Genomic DNA, 15,118 nt, shown 5'->3' on the forward strand with positions numbered 1-15,118 from the left:
AGAGCTTGCAGATGCCGCTGAGATGAAAACATCTATTAGAGTGTGCTGAACAACAAGAGAAAGCCTAATGAGTTTAACGTGCCTCCGAACAATACAAGCTTCCTGAGCAGGAAGTCTGGGTACTAAAAACCCAACAAAGACGTTGTCCTCCCGCACATCATTCACTCCAGGGATGTAGCCCATGAGAAGGGAGGAAGGAGCGCAGGTCCAAAGGGAAGGAGGTCAGCGGTGCAGGGAAGGGGACGGTGGCTTCCCACAGATTTACGGTTCTTTGCGTGGTCAAGTTTAGGTGGTGATTGGGAGCCGGAAAGCAAGTGTGGAAGGATTCTTCTGGGGGAGATGCAAAACCACCACGGGTGAAAATGAGAGGCAGGAAAGGAGGGCTTTAATCCGTCAGAGACCCAGCGTACGGAGGGACGGAGAAGGGCTTGCTGAACCCCACTCCTGCAGGCAGGAGCTGTCGGTGCCTCCTGCCTCTGAGCCCATAGGGGAGTCCCCAAAACCCACCCTCATTTAGGTAGAGCAATTGTTGTCTATAGCCAGCTCTTGGGAAGGGAGTTTGGCCAGACAACATCTCCAAAGCTGCTTGATCTCCTGCACACACTTCTGCACGCCTTGCCCTGGTGCATCCATCAGCCCTGTGTGATGGGGAGCTGAAACCAGTTACATCCCATGAGGACATTTAGCAGCAAATGTGACTTCAGCTGCAGCTGGTGAGCTTGGCCTCGCCTTGCTGGGATCTTCATGTTTGGGCAGATCCCTCACACTTGGCCCAAGACTGCTCCAGCACTGTTCAAGAGCTGAGCTAATGCCCAGCTGGGTTTTACTTCTCAACACCTTTTCCCATCTCTTCAATGCTGTGGGTATTTTCCTCAGTCCGTAGCATTGACCTTCAACTACAGCGTCAATGTGTGTTGCAAACATTCCTAGAAAGCTAAGACAGCTCTATGTAGTGCAATATATAATGCGGAGGCTGGATCCTGGTCTCAGCTGTATCTAACCAAATCAGAGGAGCTGCTCTGGGGTTTGTGGAGCTCCACTACCATGGGAAGGAGAATAAGGCTCAAGGAGATTCACACCAGCACGGTGGAGACCAGAGCCTGCCCCAGGCACTGTATGAAGACCCTAGGATGCTCCTTGTGGCTGGGGTTCAGGATGGGATTACGGGAGGTCTGGAGATCCGTTTACTAATTGGGATGGTCGATCTAGGTGTGTGGTTGATACCAGACAAAAAGAAGCCAAGATGTCCTGCGTGGTTCAAGGATATGAAGGGGTTGATCAGAGTCCCATAGTTTGGGACAGTTAAGATTGTCCTACTTCCTCCTAGGGATATTGAAATGATTATTACAAGACCACGGAATGGCTGAGGTTGGAAGGGAACTCTGGAGATCATGTCAACACTCCTCCTAGTGCAGCCCAGTTGGCTTTCCTTGCTGTGAGGGAGTGTTGCTGGCTTGTGGTCAACCCAAGGTCCTTCTCTGCAGAGCTGGTTGGGTCCCAGCCTATGCTGGTGCCTGGGGTTGTTCCTCCCCAGGGGCAGGACTTTGCATTTCTCCTAGTTGGACTTCATGAGGTTCTCCAGCCTGCTGAGGTCCCTCTGGATGCCCGTTTCTTCAGCCCATTGGGGTCGCTCTGGATAGCAGCATGAGCATCGGCTGTGTCAGTCACTCCTCCCAGTCTTGCATCTCCTGCCAACTGGCTGAGGGTGCACTCTGCCCCATCATTGATAAGGATGTTAAACAGTACTCACTCGGATAATGTTTAAACAATATTGGCCTTGATTATTGAACAGCGTTGGCCCCTGTTATGCTCTGGCATGGCTGGGATTTGGGGATACCAAGATCCTGGCCCAGCGCTGCTTTGTTGCTTTGAAGTGAAATAATTGATAATTTTTAACGTCTCACATGCCCTGCTGATTAGCTTGTTAGCGTTTTGCTTGCTGCTTTTTTGCTTTGCAGAAGCGAAGCGCTAAGAGAAAATGAAAACCAGGAATAATTAATAATTGTTTACGATGACCGTGTGGCTGCTGTGTGGGTGTTTGCAGAGCACGACAGGATTTTGCTGTGCTGAGCAGGGTCAATTCAGGCAGAGAAACTTAGCATTGTGCTGAATGATTTATTTTGGCAGGCGGATAAAGCAGACGTGACAGAATGACGAGTACCGCTACAAAGAGCAGCTACCCGGATCAGTCCCGGAAAACACTCTGCAGGAACCCATTTCTCAGTATCAAGGTAAATACCTCCTGCTTTCTGTAATCCCCCCCTTGGATTACTGGCCTGGTAAAGAGGAGTTTAGCTTTCTGCAGAAGGCAATGACAGGATTTCTGTTTACAAAATGTATTTGGAAAATGCTCCGGGTGCTCCCTACGGCAGAAGTGCCGTTGGATGTGCAGCCGGATCCGTCCAAAAGCAAGCGGTGGGACAGCGATGTTGCAATGCAAGTTTAACTTTCAGCTTCTGCAGTATTTAACTTCTGTCAGTGAAACTCCCAGAGCCCAAAGCAAACCTTCAAGAGAAACAAATCCCAGATCTTAAAGCAGCTATGCGCCTCAGTCTTCATGGAAATAATTCTTTTATGATAGCCGTGATAAATGCCTGCATGTAGTGGGAGCAGCAGAGAGGGAGGAAAGGGGGAATCGGTGCTCGCTCTTGGAGCTCAGCACAGAGCAGCCTGCAAAGCTTTGGGTATTAGCCCCCATTTTGGCAAGGAATGGCATCTAGTTTTCTTAAACCCTGCCCTTGCTTGAATTTATTCACTGAAAGCATGTGTCCTAAGCAATGATTCGGGCCACCCGCCCTGCAACGCCACCTGACCCTGATGTAAGTTCACCCGGCTCCTCTTGTTTTGCTGTTGGGTGTCTGGGGGCACGCAGGGAGATGGTTCCTCCGTACCTCCACCCAAGAGCTCTGCCAGGTCCAGTGCAGGCAACCAGATGAATGGACTTCATTAAGACCTTTGGAGAAGCCCCAAAAGTTGGTTGTGGTGGGCGTGGCAGGAGGTGATGGTCACTTCTGCGCAGCAGTCTGATGGTCAGAGCATTGCCCAGGGAGGGCAGAGGACCAGCTCAACTCGCCAACGTAGGCATGAAGCCACATTTCCTGTGTCCTGGAGCAGCCAAACCGCTGAGCCATGGGGAACCCTGGGTGAAGGTCCCTTTTTCTCCCCTTCTCAAAGCTGGGAAGAGGTATGAGGCTGGATGCAGTAGAAACTGAGATCTTCTGGTGGTGGGGCCAGTGCTGCCTGTTTGGGATTAGCTCATTGTCACAAAAGCATGTTTTAGGCCACTTAAAGAATCACCATCAAGGGTATTGGCAAAAGTGATTTTAATAGAAGTTTATAAAAGTGTGACTTAACAGAATTCAATGGCAGGGTTCACTCTATTACTAAAGCATACAAAGGAAAATCAAATTACAATCAAATCAGAATGATTTATACAGAGAGACCGGAGAAACAAAAGGGTAAAGGGGACCCTCCCGTTGAGTCACGAGGTTCAGAATGGACTCCCTTGCTTTCTAAACTTCTCAGAGAGGAGTTCAGGTGTGGCTGAATCCACACTTAGTCTCAGACTTGGTCAACGGTTCATGCCTAAAGGACAAGGAAATCCTCCCGTTGAGTCACGAGGTTCAGAGAAGACCAGCTGGGTCCACTCCTAGTCCCAGGCTTGGACAACGGTTTATGTCTAGTGGAAGAGATACAAAGAATAGGGAAGACCCTCCCATTTAGCCACAGGGTTCAGAGTAGACTCCCTTGCTTTCTGAACTTCTCAGAGAGGAGTTTAGGTACGGCTAGGTCCAATCCTAGTCTCAGACTTGGTCAACGGTTTATAACAGAAGGATTATACATATTTAGCAGCAATCTACAGTTCATTTACAATTTAAGGTAGACCACAAGATTTTAACAGCACTTAATCATTGATTAGTTTAACATTTGCAGAGTGAGTTAATAGAATTTACTACAATCACAACAGCGGCTTGATTACAGATTTGAAATGGTAATACTATGCTTGCTATTGAGTACTCAAATTGATTCACACAGGCACGCACTCAGACATAAAAATATAGATATATGTACAAAGGTACCTGTTAAAAATTCCCCTTGAGTTCTGTGAGAATATTCACTTCAAATGTCTCAGCATTTCTCAACGGGCGAGGGTTGAGCCTCGAGGAGGAGAGGGTTTCAGCCCAGGTCCCATCGCCAGCTTTCGGCAGCGGTCCTCCAAATTTTGCAAACTGGAGAGTCTGTGAACTCTGAGAGGCGTCCCACTCAGCGGGAGATGCTGGTGGCAGCCTGCTGTGGTCCAGGAGAGCTCAAAGGGTTTATACACACACATTGATCTTGAGCTTGCCTGCAGATATGCATGGCCTCTCGCCTCCTACCCATGGCTGTGTCAGCACCAGAGGGGCTCCTCAGCTCATTATTTGCATGCTCCGTTGTTTGCAGTGGAGGATTCATGATCCTTGGCTCATGGAGGTGGTGGGGAATCCTTTTCTCTTTGTACAGTGCTAATGGCATTTTAAAAAAATCCCATGTAACAGTGATGGTATGATCACACCACTTGTGCAAACAGTGGTCTGCTGCAAGGTACTATTGGAGAAGTGTAGCAACACTCAAAAGAAAAAGAGGTGTAGACAATTAGGTAACACAAGCATCTGCAAAGTGGAAGTAATAATCAGCATTGACTACAGTGTTGTCGGAAAAAGTGAGTTCTCAGCTTGCATCAGAATCAAGCTCGTATTTTCTACAAAAAGTGCATTTTGGCATTTTTGTGCTCTTTTCTTACACATCACAAGGAAGGAGGAAACTAAACCTAAGCCAGCTGTTGGTCTAGCTGGGTAACAATTGCTTTGTTCAACGGAGCATGTCGTTCGGCTTGTGAACATCAACTTTCAAGCTGCTCTGGTTTAAACAGAGATGACAGGCACGGAGTGTTTTGCTATGGGAATCGACTACTGCGAAGTGGGAGCTTGAGACACAGAGGTCTGGGCAGCCAAAGGTGGTATGATGGAGCAGATCAAAAACGGCTGGGTGAATAAATGGAGAACAAGACGGAAAATGCTTTTTCTGTTATTATGCAGCCACGGGTTTGGGGATTTTCTCTGTACCCATGTGGTACGCACATACATGATTTAACATGAGCTTTTCTTAGCATGTCACTGCAGGCGTGTGCGGGAAATGATGGTTTCATTTACTTAGGAGAGTTGGTAGTGACTTGGTAAGTTGGGAGATCAGATTCCGCATGCTCTCTGTTGCCTTTTCATTTAATTTGAACATAAGCCAGAGCCAGTCATATAAAACTTGCTTCTTCAAAGTCTTATGGCAATGCAGTGCTGTAAGCGTCCTTGCTGGACTCAGTGCAACCTCAGGTCGTCTCCAGCTGAGCGTTTGAGGAGCTCTTTGCAGAACCACGGGCTGGTTTATTCTCCTTTGGTTGAATAATTGCACCTTATCAATAGTGGCAGCATTATCACCAATTTAATGATACATTGAGAGTAGTTGGAAGCCAATTACCTGACTCATTAGAGAGTCTCACTAGGTTGTAGGGCCAAAGATGACAGTCAGTGTTAAAGGCTTAAGATTTCTGTCACTTTTGTGGGGGAGATTTTGGGTTTTGTTTTTTTTTTTTACAAATGTTGGTAATTTAATCACCCTCATCCCTTGTGGCAGAGGGGAAATGAGCTCAGAAGAAGTCACCAAGGCAGAGGGTTACCCGAGGCTGGAGGCACAGGAGAGGGAAGAGCTCAGTGCCATACAGTCCTGAGGTTTCTCCCCAATCCTCTTCTCAGTCCATTCAGCTCTGGGTTTTTTTTTTTTTTACATGCCAGAAAGGTTATCTTTAAAAATAAAATCCCATTGATTTTTCCTTGCAGAGAAATTTTAAAGGGGTTTGAAACTTCAAAGATTAAAGCCACTGAGGTGCAAAGTCAGCTTGGGTCTGTGAGCAGGATCAACATCTCTTTTGCTGAGCGAAGGTATCTGTGAAGGTAGAGGTAGAGGAAACTCTTCACGGAGAACGTTTTCAGCCAGGCCTGGGCAGGGCAATGGGCAGCTCTGAAACTGCCCATGATTGCTAAAGTCTGTTGCATTCCGAAGAGTCCCTGGAGCCCAACCTGAGAAGGGCAGAAAGTGAGGGATTTTGTTGGAGACCATTTCTGCTCCTGATGGACACCCTACTGCTGAATTTCTGCTTGGAAAGCTCAGCAGAGAAACCCTGACTGATCCCTCCAGGTCAGAGCAGCATTGCAGAAGGCTGCAGCATTAATTGCAATCGCAGCAGGCTGGGACCAGCCTCGTTGAAGCCATTGCCAGGCATCATCCTGGCTGCAGCCCGCGGCCAGGGAGAGCAAATCCTCTTTTCCAATTCTATGTTTCACATTAAACTGCTGAAGGACTTGTTTTTACCCCAAAGGCAGAGCTGACCTGACCATGCCTGTCGCCAAGCACACAATTATACTCAGCACAGGATGTTTTCCCCAGATCTCTTTTTTTTGGGTTTTTTTTTTCCTTTTTCTTTTTTCAAGAAGTTAGGTCACCCTGTCCGGTTTCTAAATGACTTCCTCAGAAAATATAACTTCCAAGTCCATGGTTTGAATGGTTCTTGCAGAAACACAAAACCATTGCACAATGTGGTTTATGTGTTTGAAGTGGCTGAAGGACCAAAAATCACAGCCCTGAAATTTTTTTATATATGTATATGTATGTCTCTACAGAGACAGAGAGAGTGTGTCACAAAAACTAATTGCCACATGTCAAAATGCAACTGAGAGGCATAACTCAAAGCTGTCCTTCTGGGGAATGCTCCCAGGGCTGATGGTCCCTGAGCCTTTAGAGATACCTGGCATGCATTCCTGCAGTCCGTCAGAGCAGATTAAATGAGGTCTGCTGCTGCTTCCAGTGAAGTGCAACATCTTGTCTTGGCTTCAAGGAGCATTAAGCATCCCATGCCGGCCACATGCGTTTGGGAAGAGCAGTTCTGCTGAAAAGCTGCTTATGTAAAGACATGGAGAAGTAGTTTGGGATCCTCTGATGGAGACTGCTACAGATGGAGAAACGTTTTTGGAAAGACTATGTGTGTCTTACGGCAACAGTTCACCTGCAGATGAAGAGGAAGCAGACTGAGAGTGATGACTTGCTGGGCAGTAAAGCATAGTCCATAGTGTGATCCACTGTAGTCAATATAAAGAGGTTTTGGCCAATAAAACTGGGATATCTGGAAGACCTGAAAGGCCAGTTGGACATTTGAAGGCTGTGGCTGCTAATGCAGCCACCGCGGTGTTGTTTGAGGTGCAGGTGTTTCCAGGCATGGTGCCATTGCCGGGATCAGTGAAACTTCCCCTGGTAGGGACACACGTGGGAAGGTGAACGGCCCCAGGGGGATGCCGTGGTCCCATGGCCACGTGTTTCCCATCCCTGCCAGACCCTGCCCGTTGCCATCCTGCACCTTGAGGACGTGCCCAATGACCCTCATGCCCCAGAGGTGGCTTCCAGGTTCATTTGCAGACACAGCTGTGGATCCAACACCCCCCCTCAAGGGATGGCATGCACATACACACTTCCTAAAGTTATTGAGGAGCTGGCTGAGGACATTCACCAGCTGTGCGAGCTTCAACCCTTTGATGTTTTCTGCTCTGTGCTTTAGTTCAAGAACAAACTAGAGCTGCCCCTGCCCCAAGCCTTTATTACCAGTGGTTCTGCGCAGTGGTAGGGACTCGTGCCCAATTACATGCAGCTGATTTTGATTAAACTGCAAGAAGCTGATTCCTCCCAGACCCGTTTTCTCCTCTGTGTAAGCACAGCCCTGTACATGGGGTTTTGTCACGTGCTAAGGCATAGAACCCTTTCTTAAAATAGCAGCAAAAGTCTTCCAAACGCATGAAAACAGTGTGATAGGGACTTCCCTGTGTCAACTGGGGCAAGACTGTGCGGCTTTCAGAGCCCTTACATGGAGGATTTGTTGCCAAACTGCACGATCAACAACAGAAACACAATGGAAGCTTCCTAAGCATTTTTTTCCAAAACACTGAGAGAGGAGATGTTGGTGTTTAATCCCCAGTTCTGCAATTTATTGGCTGCTTAGGATTGAGTACATTTCTTTATTCTCTTACATGTGTGGAGTGGGAGCAGCAATACCTCGCCAACATAATGCAAGGCTTAGTAGAGCAAAGCCTGCAAAAATATATTAAAAAATATAGAAAAAAACAGAAAAGCACCAAGTTCCTCCAAGGGTGCACAATTGCAGAGAAGCTTCTCATTCAACGTGTGGCAGAGCAGAGACGCACTCATCCCCGTGCTGGCTGTGGAGGGTGTAGACATTGGGTTGGGATGTCGTTGCCTGTGGGTGAGGGCTCCTCACCAAGGACCGGGCAGGGATGCTGCCCTTCCCTCTGGGGCACTGGGAATATGTCTCAGGCACTCTCCATGCCGCACAGGTGGTGGGAAGTGGTGCTGGTACGGCTCGGGAGGAAGAAGGTTGCTCTGCACCCTGGCAGTGCAAGGGGGTTGTTCTTGGCAGGGGTACATCAGTACCAAGCACCTCGTCTAGTGTGATGTTTGGTGTTATTCCAACATAGAGCCTGAACAGGCTCTTATAGTAACACTTCACAGATGATTATAAAACAAATGCCATTAAAAAAACCTCTCCCTTCCTTCCTCCTCAGCCTACGCAAATGCTCGTTTGGATTCTCTGAGTTGTTTTAATTCTACTGATGTAGAGGGGAAAGGATGTGAGCGTGGCTTGACCCATAATGGGAAAGAGGTGCCATGCAGCTGGGCTTGGAGTTGCTTCTGGGACCAGCCAGCTCTGGGGCTGCTCCTCTCTTTCTGTGGGTACATCCTGCTGTCAGGACCCAGGTCTTGGGAAAAGGCTGGTGTCTGCAGAGCCAGGTCACCTTCTGATCTTCTCCCGCTGCTGGAGTAGCCCATCAGACCCAGGCTGGCTGATTCCACCCGTCCCAAGTCCAGGCGTGGAGGGACCCCAGCCTCAAGTCCTTGGGAAATGTAACTAGATGGCACAGAAAGATGATGCAGAGGATCTGCCTGCCCTCTGGCATGGGCTATCTCCCAGACCTAGCTGAGAAAGGTGCAGGGTGGCATCCAGGTCTGCACGTGGTCAGCCCTGCACCACGTATCACGGGATGTCCCAGAGGAGCCCTGTGGTAGACACACTGCTGGGGCTTGACCACCCCCCACCAGCACCACAGCTACAGTGGGCCAAACTGGAAATCACACACTAGCAATTACCAGCTCTCTGTTTCTCACTCATTAAAATATTCCCCACCCTGAAAATGCCCCGTGGTTAGGGTGGTTGCCCACAATGACTGCCTGAGGAGCAAGAAGGAGACTTGGCCTTGCAGAGCTTTCATTGCAAGACCTCCCACTTTGCTACCTTAGGAAAGTACATCACCGCCATGGAGAAATGGGAAGCACAGAAAGTCTGGCAGGTCCTGCAAAAAGCTGATTTTTTTCTGTGACATTTCCCCACAACTAGTTGACTTACGATCGCTGCAAACGTTGGAGAAAATGTGGGCGATGGTCTTCACATTCCTCATCGTTTCTTCCTTCCCAACCATTTCCATCTTGATTTTGACTTTCTAAATGTTCCCCTCTTGCTCTGGGGTACGGTTCTGACTTGTGTCTAAAAACCTTTGTGCAGCAACTAGTGCAGTTACCACCTGGGTATCCAGGTTTTTAGAAATCTCTTGGTCTTTGCTCTTTCAGCACACACAGTGCAGAAATGTTAGATGTTGGCCCCTCTAATGTGCTTGGTTGTTAGCATTCGTTTTAAAAAAAAGGCACGCGTTGAAGAAAAGAGATTGAGATGTTTAATTAAAAACTGCTATCTATAGCTTGATCTTAGGAAGCTCTGCCGGGCAGCCCCTGGGGATTTCCTTCCCTTCATTTCATCCTGCTGTTTGCACTGCCGACGGATGCCTTTGCAGCTCTTTCACCGCCCCTGCTCCCTTGGTGGGACACAGTGCATACCCGAGGGCTCTTGCTGGGCCCCACCAGCTCCTGGCGTCACCCAAGGTCCCCTGTCCACCGCCTCCGGTTTCCTTAAGCTGCTGCAGTCCCCTCGGGATGTCCTGCCACCAACGATGTCCTCATAGCTTTGCATTCACCCAGGCTTTTGCTCTTCTCCATGTTCCCCAGGACCTGCAGTACTGCTCTTCTCTTCCAGAAAAGGGAAGGATAAGCCTATAAAAACGCACTGCAGATTTCAGTGAAGGAGCTCTCCAAGTCTGGATGTTCATCCCCCAAAATCCTGCCCTCCAGGCTGTGGCGCGGAGGGCATCCCCCAAACCCGAGCAGACTGGGGGGACACAGATAGTGGTCGCTCTGTGGGCTGCAGAAAGTGCAGGATCCCTCTTCCAGTGTAGGCTTTTGGTCTGGATGACCGGAGCTGCAAGCGGCAGCTTGCTGGGAGAAAACAAAACCCGTCTTACGATGAGCATCATGGTGCGGCCGCGTTCCTGAGCACATCCCAAAGGCAGGACCGAGCCTGCCCTGCACCTTCACCCCAGCACAGGCTGGGGGAGCACAGCTAGGCACGTTGACGCCGGTCCCTGGATCAGCTCCTCCAGGGATGGAGGGGGCATTTTGCATACCGAGACCCCGAGCAGACCCCGGCATTACAGCTCGTCTTGCTGTACCTCTGAATTATCACCTACTCCATGATTTGCCCCTGGGCCAGCTACTGCTTTCCCAACAAACTGGGAAGCTGAGGACTGGGGACCATTCCCAGCAAGCGTTTTGGGTGAAACCTCCCTATTTTGAAGGCTCAGTGAGTTTGGTAGGATGGATGCAGGCTATTCTGTTCCCACTGGCCTTGGCGTCAGAGAATGGTCCCAGGCCTGTTTCATTTAGGAGCGTAGACTCAACCTTTGGGACCCAACCAAAAGTAGGCGTGCAGCCACACATTTGAATGGAGGAGACCTGAATCGTGGCTCTTGGTGTCACACCCCTCTTTCAAGCCCGCGCTAAGCTTGTAATGTGGACAGCATTCCTGTACTTTGAGAGGGTGGAAAGGGATGCTCTAGGTTGGGAGGTTTGTTTTCTGGGACGTAATTTGCGGACATAATTCGATTTTAGTGTGTTGCCTTCATTCTTAACAACACTGCTGTCTGCTGCTTCTCCTTTTTTTTTTTTTTTTTTTACTTTTGCTGGGAGTATGAAGAAGCAGGCTCTGCTGGCAGGGCAGGATTTAGATGAAAGCAGGCTTTGTAGGGTTAGCCCTGCTGAGATTTCCTGCGACAGGAGAACCGCGTCTTGGTGTGCATGTCCATATGACCTCTGGCAGCTTGGAGATGCTGTAGGCATTTATGCCCCATGGCTCTCGAGCAGAGCTGAGCTTATGCTCTGCAGCAGTTTGTCCTCAGGGAAATCTCTCCCTCTGTTACGAGGGTCATGCTGGTGTCAGTAATGGTCTCTCCTTCCAGGCGCGAAGAGCATCTTTCCGGGCCATGCAAGTTGGAGGGCCAGATGTCTTGATCAGATACAAAAATGTAAACAAGTGATTTTTGCTGCAGGACAAAATGCAGGGTTGTGTGTGTAGCCAAAGACAAACAGGGTCATATATCTCTCCAGCAGACGTAAAGTCCATCAGGCTGTTCCTTCTTTTCCTGGCAGATCACCAGTTGTACTGTGATCTGATGGCTAACAGCAAAACAGCCCCTGGAGCCAGAAGAACTGGGTTCCTTGCCCAGCACTGTCACCAAGCCACTGCAAGTCCTTTGCAGGGTTATCTCTCTTTTCTGTGCTTTAGTCTGCCCAGATAGGGCAGAATAAAATACCAGATTCCCAACCCATTTTGACCTCCTGTGCTGAAAAGGATGTGGGGCAGTGGTGGGTGGCTGCTGAGCTGATGTAAACCAGCGTGCCGTGAAGGTCCTGGATTTGGATACCCGTTGGGTTGTGTGTTATGGATGCCAGGGAAAAATGAATCTGGCTTCAACATTTCCATCTGAACTCATGCATTCAGGAAACTGTGCCTGGACATAGCCAGCATGTCTTGCAGGGGTGTAGGAGTTTTAGCAAAGCCGACTCTGGGAAAGCTTTCCTTTGGCTGGGTGACATTTTCCGAGTCCAAACACGTTGCACCGCTGAGTGGTGACATGAGCCTGGAAGATCCTGGGTTGCATCCTGCTTTGCACGATGCCAACGCATCACTTTTGGTGGTGGTACCCATACCCTGGTGGTCCAGCTCTCAGGGAGCTGAGGGGGCTTGACCATCCTCTTTTTTCCTTTTTGTACTGTAAATAGTCCCTCTGCTTACAGAGCAGTCTGCTTTGGCAGTGACCCTGCTTCAGCCTTGGATCAGAACAAGACGTAGCAGAAATCCAGGCCAGGCTGAGCAGCTCCTCCGGGCGAGACTCCTGCCTGGTGGGAGCTGGCTGTAAAACACGCGGAGCCGGAGCAATGCCCTGCTCTGGCCAACGACTGGGAAAACACCTGCCAAAAGCAGCACCCCGTGGCTTTGGGCAGCATCCAAGGCCCAGGGCAAGAGCTCTGCAAGGACCCAGGGATATTCAGCCTGTCTTGCAGTGAGATGAGTGGTCCATTTCCTTAGGGCATGCGACGGTTTGGGTTGGTTCGTTTGTTTTAACTCATTTGGGGACTGGAAGGATGCCTGTGGAGAGCCGCGTGGCAGCAGGGAAGGAGATGGCTTGCCAGCTCCTTTCCTTTGCAGAGTAGTTTGCAGAGCTGTGGATGGAGGGGAGTTGGTCTCCATCCCTCCTGAGACAGTTCATTCGGCACTTGCGGAATGCCTCAGCGTGAGGAGCAGGAAGATGGATGCTGCTCTCGGTAATGGTGGGGCAGCTCAAGCCGCGTGTTCACCTGGGCAGCCGAGCACCAGTACATCCCAAACTCTGGAGGAGATGAGGTCAGATGATTTTCTGGGAGATGATGGTCTTTGACAAGGTTTCCTTCTGCAAGCGGAGAAGAACCATCGCATTTTCCCAAAGGAGATATGTCCTTTACATCCAGGGCTTCGCAAGAAGGAAGGGAAAACAGAAAGCCTGAATTATTCTCCCTGACCTTCTCCTGACTTTCTCTGAAGAAGCTGTCTGCTGCTGTTTGTTTGGAAGGGCTCGTCCCTGTCCCAGAAGAGCTCCTGCCAGCACTGGGGATGGCTGCCTGCCTCGGGCTGGACGGGAGCGGGAAGGTTGTGCAACCTCCCACTTCTGCTGCTGGATCTCGGGGCCAAGGCCAACACAAACTCACAGCATCCCAAGTGAAATGATGTCTTTGTCCAAAGCCACTTTCAGCTGAAGAAACTACACTCTCCTTACAAACACTAACCCGATTGTCATTTTTGGGAGAGGACTATTTAATGGCCTTGATCTAATTTCAGAAGGCCTCTGATGGCAGGACCGGAGGTAATATTTCAAAGGCTCAGGGTCAAAGTTTCATGTTCAATAATTGTGCTTTTGTGTAGGAGATGTTGTTTGTTATGTTGCAGCTTGCAGTAATCGTGCTGGATGCTCTCTTTTTGTGTTGGCAGTTCTTCGTTTTCTGCCACGGGCTCCTGCAGCTCTCCCAGCTCCTGGTCTCTGGCTATCTGAAGAGCTCCATCTCAACCATTGAGAGACGATACGGCCTTTCCAGCCAGACGTCAGGGCTGCTCGCTTCCTTCAATGAGGTGAAAACCAGCTTGACTCTCCTAGTCTACCTGGCCAGTGCCCTTCCCATGCTCCTGTCATTCCCTTGTGAGACCTCTTGGTCTATGTGTCCTGCTGCAGGTTGGGAACACGTTGCTGATCGTCTTCATAAGTTACTTCGGGAGCCGAGTGCATAGACCCCGTTTCATCGGCTGCGGTGCCATCCTCGTCTCCTTGGCTGGGTTCCTCATGTCTCTCCCCCACTTCATAACTGGACCCTACGAGTATGACCAGTCCGTTGCCAGTAGGTACTCTAGGAGTTTATTTTATGCCTTTTGGGACAGATAAAGGAAATTACCTTCCCTCAAGGGGTTGGGAGCTGCAAGCTCTAGGTTTGTCCTCAAGGAATTTAAATTTTTCTGAGATTGAAATCATCCCAGTCCTGATAGGCAACAGCTGATGGTGGGAAGCAGAGCCAGGGGACAGCTGGAACCACAGGAAAGGGCATGAAAACCATTAAAACCTAGGGTGTGCCTCCGATTCCCCTTGTCTTCTGCACATCCATGCAGACAAAGACCAGGTAGCAGGAAGGTCTTCATCAGCCATCGGGGCTCTCATCTTCCGTGAGTTGAGGCAAGTTGTCCTCACGCATGTGAAATGCTCCCTTATTTTCATAATCTAGATAAGATAAGGTCTCATGAACTCTGAAGCCCTTTACGGGAAGGAAACAGGAGGTACGGGAAGGACCTTGACTCAACCCAGCGGGGCGGCTTTGGGGGCGAAACGCTGTTGTCTGCAATGAGGGAGCATTGGTTTCACACCTAGCTTCTGCTCGTGGGGCACCTCACCTGTCTTCCCCTGCCTAGCTGAGCTGTCTTTGACGGAATGCTTTGAGGCTTTAGACCCCACCAGAAAATCAACCTCTTGTGAAAGAAACATGCAGGTGTAAATCACTCATGGAGGAGCCGGTCAGGGTGGATTTGGGATTTTCTCCCTGGAAGAAGATGAAGGGATGAGAAAAGAAAGAAAGGAGAAAACCACTCTCCTGTTACCTTCTCAAATGCTGCCATGAAGCTCCAGCAAATCTTTAGAAACCTCCACTAAACAGCTTTTCTCTGTCTCATCAGAGAGAGCGCAGCTGGTTCACTCAGCTGCAGCCACCAAAGGAAATCTTAATAGGTGAATAATTCATGGATGCAAACAGGGGTCAGGTGCTAATGACAGTTTGGAAACAATTAGCCATGCGTTTCAGGAGTGCTGGTGCAGGTGGCCCTGTGTCAAGCGCTCGGAGTTGCATATGATTTGGGGCATAACCATGGAAATCCTGCTATAAACACCACCACCCCCTCCCCCAGTATTTTAGGGAAGACAAGGGTGCTAGAATCAGCGCTTTCACTTAGGCAGCTTTGTAATTCATTTCTGGGTAAAACGAGTTCTCATTTCCTGAGTAGCTATTCACGAAATCTGCAGTTTTGCTCACTTACCTGTGTTGCAAGATCTAGCAAGGGTCCTGGAAGTGATCT

General features: G+C 49.4%; 1 protein-coding gene across 1 annotated transcript in view; it reads left to right on the forward strand.

Annotated features, from left to right (window-relative positions):
- Positions 1 to 2,150: 2,150 nt before the first annotated feature.
- The window catches only part of SLCO2B1 (solute carrier organic anion transporter family member 2B1), a 46,619-nt gene continuing 33,651 nt past the window's right edge, over positions 2,151 to 15,118 (forward strand). Inside the window, exons 1-3 of the mRNA XM_009817877.2 lie at positions 2,151 to 2,231; positions 13,499 to 13,636; positions 13,737 to 13,899. Coding sequence (XP_009816179.1) covers positions 2,151 to 2,231; positions 13,499 to 13,636; positions 13,737 to 13,899 — 382 coding nt within the window. The remainder of the gene's footprint in view (positions 2,232 to 13,498; positions 13,637 to 13,736; positions 13,900 to 15,118) is intronic.

This window comes from Gavia stellata, chromosome 1 (genome assembly GCF_030936135.1).
Source record: "Gavia stellata isolate bGavSte3 chromosome 1, bGavSte3.hap2, whole genome shotgun sequence".
In the NCBI taxonomy this organism is placed as follows: Eukaryota; Metazoa; Chordata; class Aves; order Gaviiformes; family Gaviidae; genus Gavia; species Gavia stellata.